The sequence below is a fragment of the Homalodisca vitripennis genome, chromosome 1 (assembly GCF_021130785.1).
Source record: "Homalodisca vitripennis isolate AUS2020 chromosome 1, UT_GWSS_2.1, whole genome shotgun sequence".
Taxonomy (NCBI): domain Eukaryota; kingdom Metazoa; phylum Arthropoda; class Insecta; order Hemiptera; family Cicadellidae; genus Homalodisca; species Homalodisca vitripennis.
Window position 1 is genome coordinate 16,607,390 of NC_060207.1, and position 19,672 is coordinate 16,627,061.

The 19,672-nt window shown below is 32.4% G+C and overlaps 1 protein-coding gene across 1 annotated transcript in view; it reads left to right on the forward strand.

Annotated features, from left to right (window-relative positions):
* Nucleotides 1–19,672, forward strand: part of LOC124357640 (AP-3 complex subunit delta-1) — a 55,858-nt gene that overhangs the window by 10,278 nt on the left and 25,908 nt on the right. Inside the window, exons 3-11 of the mRNA XM_046809618.1 lie at nucleotides 817–945; nucleotides 1,322–1,462; nucleotides 4,215–4,344; nucleotides 4,512–4,651; nucleotides 6,914–6,987; nucleotides 8,589–8,638; nucleotides 9,865–9,914; nucleotides 17,550–17,598; nucleotides 19,228–19,373. Coding sequence (XP_046665574.1) covers nucleotides 817–945; nucleotides 1,322–1,462; nucleotides 4,215–4,344; nucleotides 4,512–4,651; nucleotides 6,914–6,987; nucleotides 8,589–8,638; nucleotides 9,865–9,914; nucleotides 17,550–17,598; nucleotides 19,228–19,373 — 909 coding nt within the window. The remainder of the gene's footprint in view (nucleotides 1–816; nucleotides 946–1,321; nucleotides 1,463–4,214; nucleotides 4,345–4,511; nucleotides 4,652–6,913; nucleotides 6,988–8,588; nucleotides 8,639–9,864; nucleotides 9,915–17,549; nucleotides 17,599–19,227; nucleotides 19,374–19,672) is intronic.

Consider the following 19,672-nt stretch of genomic DNA (forward strand, 5'->3'; position numbering starts at 1 on the left):
ACATAGAATGTTTTAAGAATTTATTTACAAAATTACATCTTTTATGAGCAACTTGTTTTATAAACACTGAGACATGCATAAAACTAATCACTTATTGAAACGCACAGCAGGTGTCCCTCACTTATTTTTTTGTTTGTGTCTTTTTTTAAATAAAGGTTTATTGAATAGTAAAATAAATCTCCCTGCTAGTATATTATGGTTTATGCATTAATAATATTCTCATTACAGTAAGTACAATTATTGAATGAAATAAATTAACGAATGATGTCATTCTTTGTTACAATTATTAATGCAAAACACATAGGTAGGGATTTCCTCACATCTTTAATATTTCCCTATGTCAAAATCTTCTGCTGCACTTTCGTTTTATAATTCTATAACTAAGTTTCTAATAAGAGTTTCTTCACTTTCTAATTTAATGTTAGTTTAAAACAGAAAGCTATGGAAACTAATAAAAAACATGAAAGTCCCCAAACAAACAAAAAAGGGTGGGGAAATCCTGCTAAACGACAACTGAATATATGTAAGTTGACTCCAAATGTTCAAGGTCAACTGAAACTGTAACAGTGTTATACGGAAGGGGTAGAAGAGTTACACCCTAAAATAAACATGTATTCTGACATGGTATAAAAAGGTAAAAGCAAGGAAACCCCGCCTCGTGTGTCACACAGAATTAATTATAAATTAAAAATACTTTCCTTAACTTTGATTTAATTACACATATTTCTCCTTGCCAATACACTAATACAACCTAAGGTCTTCCTGACAATCTCAACTCAAAATATAAGCTATTTCATTGTAATTGTTCTGTTCCAGCTACAAATGTTGGGTTACGATATGAGCTGGGCAGGCTTTAACATCATTGAGGTGATGAGTTCCTCAAAGTTTACTTACAAGCGGATCGGCTACCTAGCGTCTTCGCAGTGTTTCCACTCTGATACTGAGGTAAGGCACAATACTGGTGTGAGACACTACTTGTACAGTCAGGTATATTTGTGTAATATTCCACTAAGATAATCGTTTTAAATACATTGAAATCCTGTTTATATTCTTAATTAAATTAAAAATACATTACAATGATGGTTGGCACTTTATTTTCCCAGATAAAAGATAAAGACACTTTATTTTTTCGAGAGTCATAAAGAGGAAAATAAAGAGCCAACCAACAACACAGGCTTTTTTGGGTTATACAAGGTTTCCAAAAAATATTCTATCAAACTTCAATATTTGATTTGTCAAGTCGAAATAAGTAAGAAAAAAGTAATGGTGTGCATTTTTACCAATAATTTAAATAATAAGACATGGCGAATTGATGTTGCAGCTGCTGATGTTGACAACGAACATGATCCGCAAGGACCTGAACAGCCAGAACCAATACGATGCTGGTCTGGCCTTGTCCGCTCTCTCATGCTTCATCAGTCCTGACTTGGCTAGGGATCTGGCTAATGACATAATGACATTGGTAAAAATGTTCAATTTTATTTAAATAATTTATCTATATAAATGCAGGAGTCTTGATTATATTGGCTAGATGCCCATTCTTGCTCTCTTGGCAAGTTGGCTAAAGTAACTGCTGTATGGTGCCATTGTTCTCGTTATCTTTCAAGACAGTATGTCACACTTACTCACCTTATTAACTCTTGGTAATTCTAAACTTCCATAGTGTCACGCCGGTTTTAGTTACTGTGAAAAAATCATTTAAAACAGAAGATTTATACAATTTTAAAATCACTTCACAGAGAAAAGTAATAAAAGTTTACCAAAAATTCATTAAGAAATAAATCAATTAACTTTCCTATAATGCCAAACAAGTAAAAAATGTTGTTTCTTTAAGTTTAAAGCTAATTTTTATTATAACAAAATTATAAAAGGTAAAAGCAAAAAATATAAAAGCAGGGTATTTTTTAATTAGCGTATTTATTGATAAAAGTAAAAAAGAACTATTTACAAAACTGTTTATTTCATATTAATTTTAATTTCATTGTAAAATGTAATTAATTACATTTTCCTATAAAACAAGATAAATATTTCAAACTAATCACAACACTACCACATAAACAAGAATAATAACGAGATATGTAGTAGACGCACACTTGTGACAACCAAGAATGCAGTGATATACGCCACGGATATGTTTGGTTATGGCTCTGAAGGAGACGTAGAACTGACGAGTAGGTGGTCGGAGTTAGACAAAGGGCACTAACCTCCCCCTGAGTGAAGGTAATTTATAAATACTTCCTTGACAACAGTGATAACCACAGAGCGTGCACCAGGCATTTTAAAGGCCTTTTGTGAACTAAAAAACTCTCCAAGAGACATAATCTATAATATCTGTATTTGGCGTTTTAGTCATAGTCTACCATTCTAATATATCCTTCTATGGCATGGGAAGGGTTAACCATTGCAAACAGAGTTACAAAACTTCAATGTTGTTAATGCACTTGAAAAACTATTTTAACACATATTCAATGTACCACTACGGTCCCAGGGGGACGGCTCACAAGGAGTCAGAGGAAAGGTTTTAATGGGAGCATAGGTCGAATAGCATATCAAATTAAACGTTTTTATTAGTAGAGTACAATGCCTGAACATCTAAAGTTTAACTTAACCAAAATGGTGGCCTACTGAAGTTTCAAAACATTGTTAGTATTATCAGCTTTGGTATTATTTACATATTGTATGTGAAGAGTAAATACAATGCTGATAGAAAAGATTTCAAACACTAAATTAAAGATTTTTTTCAGAAAAACACAGTTTATGTTTATTTATTTATTCTTAAGTCACGTTCGCAAGCTAAATAACACAGTAAGAAGGTATTTTCAAGTAGAATTGTGTTTTTTTGTTATTTTTTTATAGAGACACAGTGATATAGCGTTTTTTATATCAACTACTCATTCTTAATATGAAAACTTAATAAAATCAAAAATATTTTTTAAGATAACAGTCCTAGCTTCAACTTCAGTCATGAGAAAACCACATGAATGGCCCTAATGTCATCTGATCTAACTGAATCATCGACGTATCCTTGTTTTTGTTGTTGTTTGTTAGATAAAACAAATAACTGGTGCTGTAACAAGAGCTTAACCTAGAGTATGTGGATCATCAGAAAACATATGGGTATTGAATATTAATGTGTTGACAAAAAGTAGAACTTGGAAGTTATTTTCCAAAGAATTTAAATGTAAAATTGTAAATGTACAAAGTAGATATCGTATCTCTACAACATTAATAAAAATCCATGTAATAAAGTACTCTCTCTGTTGACAGTTACTGAAAAATAAAATTTGATTTAGTGTCAAATTTATGATCTTATCAAACAATACATTTGTTCATTACTGATTTCATCATTCCGACCTTTAAAATCAAGTTGAGAATGGCATTACAATAATGATAGATGACAATTCCATTTGCAAACTTAGATTTTGTTTTTTTTTTTTTTTTCAAAAAGAAATTGATATAAACAAATTGACTTGACATATCCTATCATTAATATTAATTTAAAAATAAGGGAAATATATTTATTCGTCATGTTTACATATTTTTTTATCATTGTTTTAAGAAATCCTCCTTTAATCAGTTCAATTGGTAGGTAACCTTTATAATTTGCTCAGTAGTTATTATAGGTGTAAAAATGTGAAATAAGTGTAGAAATTCTCACATTGTCTAATGTCCAAAGTGATTGAAAAGTGTTTTAAAACTCTTGTTGAATATGTTATGAGATTGTTTTTTGGATCACAATTTTCTCTTTATCTATAATATGTTATTCCATTAAATTCCTTCAAATTAAAAAGCTGTTTAGAATATAGGATGGGATTTATTCTCCAAGGATGATAGAATAAAATTAACCTTTCATTAGAAGTAGGGATTTTTAACTGAAATAGGTTTAGAACAGGATTACTTTGAAACCAGTAAACATATTTAAAAATATGCCAATAGTTATCATTTGATAAGAAGAATAGCTACGTTTAAGTTAAATGTTTGGCTTAAGCCATGTATTGGTTGTGAATGTTTATGAACTACCAAAACTTTATAAAGACATAAGTGTTTCGGAAATATCTTCATACAATAATTATTCTTGTGTGAAATCAAGGGAAAATTCTGTAAAATGCCTGACAGAAGTTGCAAAATATTGTAAACATTAAAAAACATATTTAATACAATTTTAAAATGAGTAGCTAGAGCATTAATTTAACAATATAATTATTGTTTTACAGCTCACATCAACAAAACCCTATTTGCGTAAGAAAGCTGTGCTTATGATGTACAAAGTGTTCCTGAGATTCCCTGAGGCTCTAAGACCAGCATTCCCTCGACTGAAAGAAAAGCTGGAAGATCCGGATTCAGGTTAGTCAAGTTTTATTTAAATATCAGATTGAAAATGACATACATTCTCAACAAAGTTTTATTTGTTGTAGAAAACTCATAAATTACATTAATGTTCATAACATTATAAAACGAATTTAGTGGTACAGTCTAATTCCGCCAAATTTGTAAACTGTTTCTATTTTCAGGAGTGCAGTCGGCAGCTGTCAATGTTGTCTGTGAGTTGGCAAGGAAAAATCCTAAAAATTATCTGAGTCTAGCTCCTGTCTTCTTCAAATTGATGACTACTTCCACAAACAACTGGATGCTTATCAAAATTATCAAGCTGGTCAGTCAATAAGCATGTTTATTTCATTAATATACAGTGGGTATATCTAATTCTAGATATCACTTCAGCAATTTAAAAATATTTAAATGCGTATCATAAAAAACTATTTTAACAATTTATCATTATCTGATTTTGTTTATTTTTCCATTGCTATTTTGTTTTGAAATTTTAAGTAATCAAATGATGAGGAAAGTTTGAGATGAAATTTTATTGATTGACGTCTACACTTGGAACTATTTTGCAATTACCAACTAATGTACAGCAACATCAACTGTGCAGTAAGTACGATACTATCAGTGAAACAGAATTATTGTTAGTATTAAATTTAATTTTTTGTTTATATAGTTTTACATGACACAGATTTTTTCAAACTATTTGAATTAAAACACTGAAAGTTTTAATTATTTTATTGAATATAAATAATGTAACATTGTAATCCTCAAACATTTCGAACTCCAGTATCAATATTATTTGAAAATTAAATGCTTTTCTCCTGATTTTTTAGAGTGATTGAATAAAAAAAATTAATTTACATAGAACTAAAGCTGGAGGAATTAAAGTTTTCCACTTTACAATAATTTTATTGTTATAATCCTTGTACATGTATCAACAGTGTCAGTGTTGTAGCACAATACAAAGTCCAAATATACTTCTAATAAATTATGTTTTAAAATCAGTACTTTGATGTTTAATTTGCAAAATGATAAGGTTAAATAAGTTTTGCTAATCTTATAAGTTTTTGCTATCTATTAGTTCAAATAATTAATTATCGAATTAAAACATTTAAAATTATGGCAAACGAGAATGACAAAACTAAAGTTAATACATTAATGAAATATTTATAAATTAAATAATAATAAAGATACATAAATAACAATAACTATAGGGGTAACTTATAAAAAAGTTGACTGATTAGGAGTTCAGATTAATAACATACAAGGTGTGAACACCATTAAAAAAATTGATAATTCTATTAAAATCTTGAAATATTTTAGCCTTGCTGTGGAGTCATCTCCAGTTGACAAAGGTATTAACTGTATCTGAAAATATTTCATTATGATGTGAACTGTCTCCGCAAACCTGAAAAATAATATAAAATAGAAAAAACAGAGTTTTCTGGACAGTTAACATTTTTTCAGTAATACAAGAAATCAGGAATACTTCGTTTCAAGATCTCCAATCTGATTTCTTCCTCAGGTAGATAACTAATCTAATACATAACTATAGTATAGATTAAAATAAATCAATATACCAGAGTGTTGTGACATACACAAGTCAGGAATCACAATAAACAACTTATGTGACCACACCAAGCACTATCGTATATACATATTACATTTACAGTGCTCTGGTATATACATGCACTTGATAGAAAGAGAACACGAATTATTTAAATGGAACTGAAGAATATAAGTCACAATAGGTTTGTAATGAACAAGCAACCACTGAAAACTGACAGGAGGCCAGTAGATGTTGATCTTCATGGAGGAGACAAGATGGTAGCCACCAATCAATCAGCCATCAGTTCAAATTAGGCTCCTTTGTTGCCATTTCTGAACATGAACTAATAAAGGAAACATAATTTATCAACAGATTAGACATTTCTGATAAACCAATGCATGATTATGGATTTGAGAAGTTCAATAGAATAAACTAATAATAAAAAAAGACCCAACTTCATTTCCTGATTTAACACCATTTTGTCCCTGCTGTGACATTAAACAACTAAGTATTGGCCACCTGTCAGTTTTCAGTTATTGGTTGTTCAGTACAGACCTGCTGTGACCTATGTTCTTTAGTCAGTTTTAATAATATTTTTTTTTTTTTACCAAGTGTATGTTTAGAGATAGTTGGAGTTGACACACAATATGTTTGTTGTGGCTCCTGACTTATGTGTGTCACAACTCTCTGGTATTATTTTATTGTAGTAATGTGTTAGGCTAGTTATCTACAAGATGGAATATATTAGATTATAGATTTCGAAATATAGTGTTACTGATTTCTTGTATCACTAAACAATGGCGAATGTCCGGAAAAATCCCATTTCATCTCATCTCTCTCAACAATCTTTCAATCGTCAAAAACAAACTAAACAAATATTAAAGTAGGAGTTTGACTTGTTGTAGAATCACAATTTTAAGTTTTTCAGTTTGGAGTGCTGACATTAATTGAACCTCGGATAGGCAGGAAACTAACACAGCCACTGATAGAGCTGATCTGCAGGTAAAATTCCCCGTTGTCTTAGTATTTGTATGATTGCAGTTTGGTGCGTTGACCCCATTAGAACCTCGTCTTGGTAAGAAACTGATAGAACCCCTCACCAACCTCATCCACAGGTAATTATCACAACCCAGTCTTTAATGTAGTTCAAGTATCCTCGTACGTAGTGTAATGTTGTATTAAGTGTATGTGTATCAAAATTTGGTTTAGTTCACCATGTACTCACATCAAGTAATTAATGTTGTGTTAATGTTTTAGTTAAGTAAAATGAGTAATTTTGTTATAATATGAGGGCTATCCAGAAAGTAGATTACGTTTTGTTGCGTAGCCACTAGGAGCGGGACTATCGCAGCCATTTTCATGTCAGGGCGTTTCTCCATTCAGTGGCTATCCAGCCGTGCTAGTGAGAGGTTACTGTCTCTCCTTGCTGTTTTACAATAGCAGTTTTAAAGGTGTGACACAATTGAAAATCTTGCGAGTTCTTAAGTACAATCGTAATACGGTTTTTGTTGGTTAAGCACAATAAACCAGTTGAGATTTATCATCAACTCTATGAAGTTTATGGGAACGATGTGATTACTGAAGATGGAGTGTTGTCATTGATGTATTAGGTTTAAAAATCGCCGAACTAATGTGCATGAGGATGAACGAAGAGGACGGCCAAGCATTGTGACTGATGAAATTGTCTTTAAAGTCGATGAGAAGATTAAAAAAGACCGCCGATTCACAATAACAGAATTCGCTTAATTTTCCTCAAATTTCAAGATGTTTGTTACACAAAATTGTTACACAGAAGTTAGGTTATCATAAATTTTGTGCAAGATAGGTACTGAAAATCATAACAGAAACCCATAAAAATCAGCGTATAGCTGCTTCATTAACATTTTTGAACACTTAAGAAAAAAAAAGATGGTGACTTGCTACGCAAGCGAATTATTACAGGAGACGAGACTTGGGTAAAGCACTTGAATTGCGACGCAGCGCTTTGATGACGATGTAGAATTATGGGAGGGTGTGACTACCTGGTTGAATTCTCAGGCAGCAGAATTGTATATTGCTGGGATTTCATATATTTTATGGAATACTGCTATGATAAGTGCCTAAATTTGTATGGTTACTTTTGGAAAAATCGTATTCAAGTAAGCTGGTGTGGATTTTGTATATAATATAAACGTTAGGAAGGTCATAGAATGTGGTGATCCACTTCTGAATAAGAAGAAAAGAGAACAGACTTTCATTATTGTGACTATCGCACAGTTTAGTTGTGTCTCACTAGTGTCTGTACAAAAGCACATGATTTTTAACACATGCTACGAATATCCAGAGCTTGAAATAGACACATGGAAAGTTGTTTTAGGAGAATATAGATGTATTTCAATTTGCTGCAAGGACGTTCAGTTACATGTTTTACACTAAAAAGTCAATTTTTTCTTTCTCTTTGTGGATGATCTTAAAGATCTATTCCTGAACTGTTTACCACATTATTTCAGATGGGCTCGGATGATTATTAGTCCATTTGTGAAAATGCCGTGCCCATACTGAGATTCAAACCTGGGTTCTTGGGATGGTAAGCTGAAATGTTATCCATGCAGCTAGCAATAATGCTAAATGTTGTAATTTAACTGATGTGCAGTAACTTGTTATGCTTTTGTTTTCTGTTAGGTATGTTATTCTTGCATAAATCTTCATAAATAAATATATTGGTTTTGTGTTACAGCACTTCGGCCATGTCACTTCTGTACGAGTGCATCAATACAGTGATTGCAGGTAATAGAACTGTGAATTATTACCGTTGCTAATATGTAACGAGGTACTAAACCATATATAGCAGATTTCCTTATTTGGCATACATATCACTTGTCACAGGGTAGTTCATATCAACCCCTCTACCAGTCGAACGCACTGGACTGTCTTAAAGCTGAAGGCTGAATGCTGTGAAACACTTTTTTTGTTTTACTTGGTTGCTGTGTTCTGGATTGACCTTTCACTTTGCAGCAGGTTTTATGATCGTTATTAAAGTTTTAACAGTCTATTCTATTAAATTACATTAAAATACAAAACCAATATTTAATACATATTATTGTGAGGCCTTTCGATATCCAAGATACCTTCATCAGACACATCACAAAATGATGGTATCTTTTTTCATCAGACACATCTGATGAAGGTATCTTGGATATCGAAAGGCCTCACAATAATATGTATTAAATATTGGTTTTGTATTTTAATGTAATTTAACAGTGACCAATATAAGCTCCATCTACAGTCTATTCTATGTTAATCCACTTTATGGTGCTATCCAGAATAAATATGTGAAAAGTTTTTTCACGATCTAATGTACTTGTTTTGTGTTGCAATAACTATGGAACCCAGAAGTGAAAATTCAACATCAGTTGTTATTTTGTATTAACTTATAAAAAGTGGCAAATATTCTGAAAAAGTCAAACCTCCAGTTGAATATGACGTGCAAATTGATGTTATAATACAATTAGTATTGAAATTTCTGGAAACTTTTATTTTATTGATTGTGATTCTTTATGCGAAAATCACATTGTACAAGATATGTTGTCATAGAGTAATAAACAGATCAGATCAGATTAGATTTGATTGACAAAATTTATGCCAGTGCCATTAAGGAAGAGCTACCTGATAAACTGATGGTAGTAAAAATTACACTCACATGTTAATTTGTTTTAAATTTTGAAATAATTTTAGGTAAATGATCTATAAATAACAATTAATTTTCACTCCACTTTGGCTTTGGTCACTCAATTAATGCCTGATACATATGTGTTCTCTTTTAAGCCATTCTTAGAAGAATAGAACTATGTTTAGACCAGTTGGTCAAACATTTAAGTACAATTTAAATAGTTTTTAATGTATGTAAAAACTTCTTTATAACTCAATAAATGTAGTTAGTAAAGTTTTTTGTAAATTGTAAAATTAGGTTACCGTTTTCTTAAATCTGTACTAAAGTAAACGTTTCCTTTCAGTGTTGATCTCAATCTCTTCAGGAATGCCTAATCACAGTGCCTCAATCCAGGTAAAGTTGTTGAGATGTATTGTTTCCCGTTTGTTATAGTTTATTGGTCAAATCAAATCAAATCAAAATTTCTTTATTCATTGGCACAACATTGTACACTGAATGGTGTCATCAATAGCACTTATACATTTATACATCTAAAGTATTATTAATTAACTATATAATTTGACATGTTCTGTATTTAAAATTCGTTAAAACTATAAAGAGCCTTGTCCAATGAGAAAATATTTTAATTTTGATTTGGAAAGTTGATAAAACATTTTTCTGACTTTAAATATTGAGGTAATTTATTATAAAATATTGTGCCCCATATATTGAGGTTTTTTTGCGGAAAAATTCTAAATGAAGTGTTGGGAATGGCAAGGTCATTTTGATGCCTGGTATTGTATTGGTGAAGTGTACCAAGCTGTGGCAAATTGGAAAATCTGAGCTTTACCGATAATATTGTTTCATAAATATACATACCATACACGGTCATTATACCTAATGAAATAAAATGTTCTTTTGACGATGTGCCTGGTTTAAGTTTAAAAAATTGATCTTACTGCTCTCTTTTGGATTTTTAAAATTGAGTCTAAATTTCTAACTGTTGTGGCACCATATATTGAAATCCCAAACGAAATAACGGAATGAATATAAGAAAAATAGACTGTTCTTAGAGTTTTGACATCACAAAAATTTCTTAATCTATTTAAAGCATAAATGCCTGAAGCTGCCCTTGCGAGAACACTTTCAATGTGAGAGCTCCAGTCCAGGTTCTCGTCAATCGATAATCCTAAAAATTTTGAATTTGCTACTTGGAAAATATGGCTATCTTTATTTATTGTTACTGTTGGCTTGATTATTTTTTTCATTTGTTTGTGGTTAAATACTATAAGTTTGTCTTATCAACATTCAAAAGTAATTTATTTGCTTCAAAAAATTGGGCCAAAAGTGATAAGTTAGTGCTGGATGACTCCTCCACTCCCTTTATTGAAGGTGCAGAAATTTTTAGGTTTGCGTCGTCGGCATAAAAACAAAGTTTTCCAGGTTGCCTGATTTTAGGTACATCATTGATATAACAAATGAAAAGTAAAGGTCCCAGTATGGAACCTTGAGGAACCCCATGCTTCACATCTGAAATCGAGGATTTGTAAAGTTGTTTATACATTGTCCCCTTTGTTGTGGGAGAAATATTCCAATTCGACAAATTGTTTTCTATTATTCAGATATGAATTTAACCATTCAAAAGCTTTTTACCTCTACGCCAATTTGTTTTAATTTAGACAACAACAAAACATGAGATATTGAATCAAAAGCTTTGCTCAGATCCATGAAAACTCCAATTACCTTTTCATGATTATCTATGGAGTCAATAACTGATTCAAGAAATTCTGTGGCTGCGGTTTAAGACAGACTTTCCCTTTTGGAAACCATGTTGATTGCTGTTAATTATATTGTTTTTTTTTTCCAAATAAATTTTAAATTGATTGTAAAAAGCACGTTCAAAAGATTTTGGAGATTGATGGAAGCAAAGCAATGGGACGATAATTTTCTACGTGGGTTCTGTTCCCTTTTTTAAATAGAGGTTTAATCTTTGCAAATTTTCAATTTTTCCTGGAAATATTCCTGAAATAAAAGAAGAATTTATTAAGTGAGTGATAGGTTTTATTAGCGATTTCCTGGCTTTCTTAATGAGAACAACAGGGAATGTCGTCATATCCAGCACTAAGCTTGTTTTTTAGACTGATCATAATTTTCTCTATCTTCTTCTGTGACTGGCTCTAGTCTAAATCTAGAAAAATTACAAATAGGTTGTTGTTGAACTGAAGGTCCTGTAGAGCTTGACAAATTAGGCAGTATAGATTTATCTACTAGATCTGAGAAATATCTGTTTATAAATTCGCTTAAGTTACCAGGGTCTGTACAAAGTTGATTTCTAACCTTAAGCTCTATATTTTTATTACTATTGTTGTTTACACCAACTTCCCTATTAATCATCCTCCAGACAGTGGCATTAACATTCACACAGACTTTTCCAACTGACTATTAAGATATTGTTTTCTTTTGATGCAGAATATTTGTCTTAAATAATTTGTTTCTTGATTTAACCTCACTAAAACAAGTGGGCTTTGAAGTTCTCTAGCTAGGCTACTTAATTCAATAATTTCCTAGCTTTTCTAATCTGAGCTCATCTGTTAACCACATATTTTTATTCAACTGTTTTCGACTTAAGGTTTTAGGAAAATGGAGGTTAAAGTAGAACAATAAAATACTATGAAAAACATCATATTTTGAAGTAACAGGAGCTAAATATAAGTCTGTCCCATGATTCTTGTTGCAATGAATACAAAAATGAATGTGTGTTTAAATCTGAAAACTTTCTAGTATACATTTGAATGGATTCATTGGGACTGAACAGTAATTTTACTTTTATGTTTAATAGGGGTATGTAATAATGCTAAGAACTGCCCATCATGGTCTGAGAGTTGAGTATTAATTCCGATTAGTTTGATAAAAATTCATATTAATGTTGGTGAAAATGTTGTCTATAGTTGTGGCTGATGAACTCCGTAATTCCTAGTTGGAAATTTTACTAAAGAGCACATTCCATTAGAAACTAACAAGTTGTTTCAGTTTCAATGCACTGTTGGATTGTCCCCATCATATCAATGTTTATATCCCCCGCTATATAAAATGTGCTTATATCTTTTGTCTACATGTTCCAATAAAACTTCCATACTTTTTTAAAAATTCTGGTTCATTTTTTGTTTATGGGGATTTCTGTACAAGCCCACCACTAATAATTTAGACTGTTTTTCGAGAAAAATATTTTTTATTTCAACCATGCAACATTCAAAATATTTCATCCTTCAATAAATATCCAATGTCTGGAATTTTGATTTCTTTCCAAATCACACTTGTTTTGGATAAAATTACTACACCTCCTCCTCTGCAGCTTTCTCTTGCATAGCTAGAGTTTTAAGACATAACCATTAATATTTAACCTTTGAAGCATCATCTTGGTCATTTTATGCTCAGTTAAAATTACTATATTAGGGTTTATTTCACTCAACGTAATTTCTAAAGATTCTAAGGATGATTGTACTCCACTAATATTTTGATGGAACAACCCAAATGTGCTATTGCTTACAAAGCTTCCAAAGTCACATGGCTTATCTTTAATGACAGTACATGGATTATTGTAAGTACTGTCTGAAACATAATTTAAATTGTAACTACTACCTAGATGACGCTCCTGTGCACAGGAGGAAGACAGTTTTTTTTGAGGTGTAGCATTCAAAGAGCAAACTGAGGCAGGTACTGCCTGATTTAATGATTCACCACAAAACACCATTACTCTTGCTTTAGCGCCTCAGAAAATGTGAGGTCGCCCGGTGCCACACAACACATCACTAGCCCGATCCTGTGATTCTTGCTGATTCCTGGATAGCGTCACCAAACTCACTGGAGACCTCACTGCTGCTGGTTGATGTGACTCAAGAATGATGATTTCTGATGGGTGGTTAAGAGCTGGTAAGGTGGGAGCAGTCTTTGTTTTCTCCTCAATAAGGTTCTTCAGTTCCCTGTTAAAATCTTCATGAGATAAACCATTCCTTAGTGATCGAAATGATTTTTTTATATGAGACAATGGTAACAGTGGCTCCTGTGCATTGTTGAAATTTTATTACATTGTCTAGAAAGAGTGTCAAACTGACCCTATCACGTACGCACCCATTGGGAGCATATCAAGTGCTTCAGATCCCTCCTTTTTAAAATTTTGAGACAGGTCAGAAAAAGCAGTGTCATAGTCCTGTTTACTTGGTTTGCCATAATATTTATCCTTAGTTATAAGACTATACACTGTTGCACTGTTTGCATTATCTTGTAGAGCCAGATGGCGTGTTAGGCAATGTGATAGTTTAGGCTGGCCAAATTCCTGTTTGAAGACGACAGCCACACCAGCTGACATGTGACGAGGGTCATCCAAGTCCCCGGAAGTGCTGTGTGCGAATCCGACAGTTTTGTCCATATCGAAAGCGTTTAATAACATCTCTCATAGGTGTTTCAGTAACATTGATGGTATTACAATTTATTTGGGATTCTGTATTTGTTATACTATTGTTTGGTTGTGTATTTAATTTCAGAATATAGTCAACAATCATTGATGCAAGTTTCTTCTTTCCACTGTGATTTAAATGAATGCCTTTTTCGGAGAAGTGAAATCTTTGAAAAGAGTCGAGATCGATAAGACTAACGTTGTTCATTCTAAGAACTAGTTCCCTAATATAGTTGTTTGCCAGAGCTATGTTGTAATGTATCATATGGTCTGGCTGAACATCATATCTAGGAGGAATTGTTGTGATACAGACTGGTCTGTTCTTACTCAGGGCATTTAATTCGCATTCCATTTTATCAAAGATAACTTGTGTTTGAATTTGCAGTTATATTGTTTGTACCAGCCAGCAAAAACAGGGGTCGAGTACGTGACTTGCCAGCCTGACTACAGACATATTGTATATCTGCACCAGGCTTGACCAACCCATCAACATGAATTTTTCCATTGCTAAACAGACCGATAAGCTCAGGTATGCCCCTTCCCTGGCTGTCAGCGTAAAACTCGACTTTGACTGTTTTCCTTCACACTTCTGCAAACCTTAAGATTGATGGTGTTTTTTGTTTTACCTTCATAATTAGTTTTAATACAAAAGGAATCGCCTTAACAGCTAGATTTGTTTGCCTTGGATGGGTTTCATTTGCAAGTGCAGTGAATCTATTTGAAGTTGGGATAACAACATGTTTTTCCTTGTTACATTTTTTGTCTTTGATACATCTGTGATTTTGTATTCTAACCCAATCATCACTTGACTGCATGCTAATATTGCTGTCATCAATATTCTGTTGAGATTGAGACAATAAGGCTTGAACATCATGTCTGATACTATATGAGGATCCAAACGTAGATATTTGGTAATTCTGCCACAAATAAGCTAGTTGGGCTCGCTTTTGACATAACATCTATGTGTCTCAATGAGCATGGTAGTGTGGTGACAATTGCCCTCAAGGAGTCCTCTCCATCCCCGATTTTACCAGATGTAAAAGAATGTCTGTATAAATAAAATCATATAAATGCCACAATCAACAGTATTGGTTGTTTGTGGAACGTTAATTACTTGAAGAGGAATTTCAGCTTCCAATTTAAGATGTTTTCTAACTTTTTTGGCAATAAGCTGGGCATGAGCAAGGTTGTAAGTGCCACAAGAATCAAAGTATAGAAATCTTTGCTGTTCTTTATCATACATCATCAGGCTCCAATGAGATCCTTCTGTTTTATACAGGTTTTGTGTGTCATCCGGATCACTTTCATTTATTTGGTGTTGTACATCATGAATAGGGAAAAATATATGTGTTTTATTACTTAATTCCAACGGTTCTAAGAGGTGGTCGGAGTCTTCAAGGCATTTAATGGCGTGTGTTATTACTGCGTTCATTAACACAATGTTTGTATCAGATCTCAAAAACAGAGAAAGTAAGTGTGTCGTAGTATAATTGAATTGTTTCATCTGTTACCCACTTGTTTTCCAACACAGATAAAACAATGGATAATTTCTTCTCGTCGGTATTTGATTTGCTTATTGAATTTTTGCATCTTGAAAGGGGTCTCCTCTGTTTGAGTATAAAATAGTATTTGAGGAGGAAGAGACTCTTCTAGATAATTTTGGTAAACCCCTGAGCATAGGAGTTCCCTTTTGTATGCCAATGATGTTTTGTTTAATCTGTGTGGTATTTTTTTGTAATTGTTGTAGGTGTTTTTTTATGTTCAATTCAATTTCATTTAGTGCTACTTTGTAACTATCCTTGCTTTTCTTTGCTACTGATTCAGTGTGTACTTATTCTTATTAAACTCATTATAAGGGACGTATATCAGTTCTGTTGATTTTAGCGGTTTCATTAGTTTGAGAAAAACACAACAGTGTACTTAGTGCCATTGTTGCATTTATTATTATCTATATGAGTTATTTTTGCAGGCCAGAAGGGAAATCCTCTTACTTTGGCAAACACCAAGTCATTATTTTTAAAATCATTGTTGTCAGTTATAGCAGACTTATGGTTTTCTGCTGGTGACATAAACATTTTAACAAAATAACACTGCAAATAAGCATTTGATAAACCTTTATACACAAAAAAGCAATAATATATACAAAGTCTAAAATAAAAGTGTGATCAGATACACTGTCTCATATGGGACAGTCTATTTTTCATCAATAGTTAGAAGTATAAGCTCCAATAAGACAGCTTTTGCACACAGGATTGACTTGACAGCAGACAATGTAAAACAAACAGCTGATATCAATTAGGCAGCTGATAAGTGAGCAGCTTCTGCAGATGAGTAGTGGGGAGCAGCAATACTCAACAGGAAATAACTGCACCAGTCAAGCAAGTGTGTCCCAAGCATTTACAATCAACACAATTATCCTTTCGTCCTCTTATAGATTAAATATTAAAGACTGAAATCACACACATTGAAAAACCACTTTTCAAAAATTTAAAAAAATGTTTTCTGTGGCTTTTAAACATGAATCAAGGCCACACAATGAGTGCTCCAAAAAACATGTGCTCTAACAAGAAAATCTGTGAGTGTTTATTAAATTGTAACATTTATTAGTTGTCTGAAGAAGTTATGCTATATCTATCTGTATACCAGGTAAAGTACACTTTACTTATCCAATACGATGAATTTCATCACTGTTTATTTTATAGAACTGTTTAAATCTATGAATTATTTAGGCACTAAAATAAGCACTGTTTACAACAACATATATTATCATCAAACCTCCTGTTTGATGATAACAGGTCAGCTGTTACTTGAGCTGTACCTGATGTATGTACCAGTGTGAATTTTGTATATAATGCAGCTCATACTCCTGAATGCAAAAGTGAATACCTCATAAGTTATAATAAACTGGTGTCTCTTCACTTGTAATTATATGTATATTTGTTGCTCTAATTGATTTGTAAAAGTCAAAATGTACTTAATGTTGTTTTAAAATAACATTAATGTTCTGTCTCAGTTGAAATATTACATTTTATTGTGTGCTTTAAGGAGTTTTTAGTTTAATCCGTTTGAATTTTTCTAATTTTGTAGATCAAACATAGCTCCTATACTTATAAATTTTGAATGTAGGGTAAACAGATGTAATATTTTAATTTATCTAGTAAACAATATTAAGTAAGTAGACCCTATTTAGGAACTGTTTTTTCAATGAAGGGCTAAATAAAAAGACCCATAATATAATTGAAATATTTTTGGTGACATGTAACAGTATTGTTGTGGATCAATGACAAATGTCCAAAATTCTACTCTCCATTCAATTAGATACTTTTGATTTAATTTTATGTATCTAGAATGTGTTAAAATTATTGGAGCTAGTATTAAAGATTAAACTGGGATTTCTGTTAGCAGATTAGAACATTCAAAATATGATACTAATGTTTTATATTTCAGGTTAATTTAATGTGCCTTGTCACATTTGGGAATTCGCTCAAGTGACCTTAAATATGTGACCTATGAGATTAATTATTTTCAGTTGTGAAGAAACAAATGATTTGTTATTTAATACTATTAAAAACAACTAAAATATATTATTCTTTCAGCTCTGTGTGCAGAAGCTCAGAATACTGATTGAGGATTCAGATCAGAATTGTAAGTAGATTTGATAATTATGTTTGTTAAATATATTCTTTTAGCCTATTGTTAATTTTAAACAACTGCAAGCAAATATACTGTAAGTGAGTACAGAAGAGTTTGAATGTCCTGTGTATTCTTCTTTCTTTATTATCAAGCTCCTTAAAAAGTATGATTGATTTATACTTTTGAAAAAGACACCTTGCATATTGTATTATATTAGAAGAACTGTGTACAAATATTTAAATTTGAAGTATTTCTAGTTTGAATGTTGTAATTCTGGTTATTTAGTAAAACTTGATAACTAAGATTTTTTTGTAATGGCAAAATAAAATTCAATATTCATTGTAATTTTGTTGCAGGCAAATCTTTACTTAAATTAACACGTTCAAGTCCAGCCCTATTTCGTGGTGTAGTACCCGACATACACCCAAACATTGCTTTTTGTCTATAGTATTCATTTAGCATTATAATTACGGAATATAATCACTTATGGACAAAATCGTTTATAATAAAATACTCTGAAGCCATTGTGGCATCATTGGTACTAACGGTGTTGACCCGTGTCATAATGAACACATATTTGTTTTGAAGATCTTAATGTGATACTTACAGGTGTTTATAGTTGTAACGTTGCTAAATAAAATAATTGTTGTTACTTTGTTACAAGAAATGTTACTTCTTAAATAAAAAGTACTGACATCATTGGTACTAAGGGTGTTGACATGTGCAACATATTTACCAGATATTTATACCAAATAATAATAGTGAAACATGTGAGGAAATAGTAGCAATTGAGTCAACTAATCATAACAGCTGACTACAGATCAGCTAGAACTCAAGTTATAAACATTTAAAATTAATCAATCTTTGAAGACTGATATCAAGAAACTAAGTTCGAGTTGGTATTCTCAGACATCTAAATAAACATCTGATATAGCAATAATTATGATTTAATATTAAATAGTAAAGAATTCAGCGACTTAATACCTCTGTAATTAACGCCTCCGTGGCGTTGTCAGTACTTCTGATGTGAAATGTGCTCGACCAGGATCAAACATGTTACATTAAATTTCTTTTGGTAGTATAAACATTTAAGCCTAATTTCAATTGAATGATATTACCCAGCAGGGATCACTTCTGGCTGGTTTATACCTACCAGATGAAACCACCAATGGGCACAGCAAAAACCGATGTGCTGCTTCAATCTGGGCAACCTTATGGATGTCCAGTAGCGGCACACATCAGTAACCGCAAATGTTGAGATTATGGGGTTCATGGGCAATTCGATAGGTCTAGTCAGTCTACTGTGGAAGATGACTGTTGGAGTTGGTGGGGTTTGTTCCCTTACCTCAGAGGTTCTTTTTAACTTCAACAAGGGTGTGCCACCCCCTGCCTATTTTGACTGGAGAGGCTGGTTCAGAGCTGGCCTCCCCTTCTTCCGGGATGACTTTGAGATTTAGTGCCCTAATTCTTCCTCATGGATCTCGATAGGAGGCGGCCCCTACTCCCTAACCTTACCCATCCTGAATATCCTATCACTCCGGAAGCAGCGTCAAAGGTTCTTACAGGACTAAGTGCAATTAAGCTTCATGTCCTAAGAGAACAAAAAAAAAAAATTGAATGATATAATGTTTTTATTTTTAGTGAAGTACCTGGGACTGTTAGCAATGTCCAAAATACTCAAGTCTCACCCCAAGTCAGTTCAGTCCCACAAAGATCTTGTAATGCAGTGCCTTGATGACAAAGATGAATCAATCAGGCTTCGAGCTCTTGATCTCCTCTATGGAATGGTAAGTTTTGAACGATTGAACTGTGAACCTAGAAAAACTAAAAGACTAAATAAAGACAAAACAGGATTTTGGCCATAAATCTGAACTATCACTACATTTAGTAAGAATATTGGAAAGCAATTAATTTACCTCTTTGCACTTCAGGCATTTCAGGCTTTCTCAAATCACTTTGTGTTTAATTGCAACCATGCTGAGTCTACAGCTAATGTGAATTATCCATTGATTCCTTTCACTTCATTCCTGACACTCAACAACAGTTGTTGCTTCCTTTGCTGATAAGAAAAAAAATTGGTTCCTGT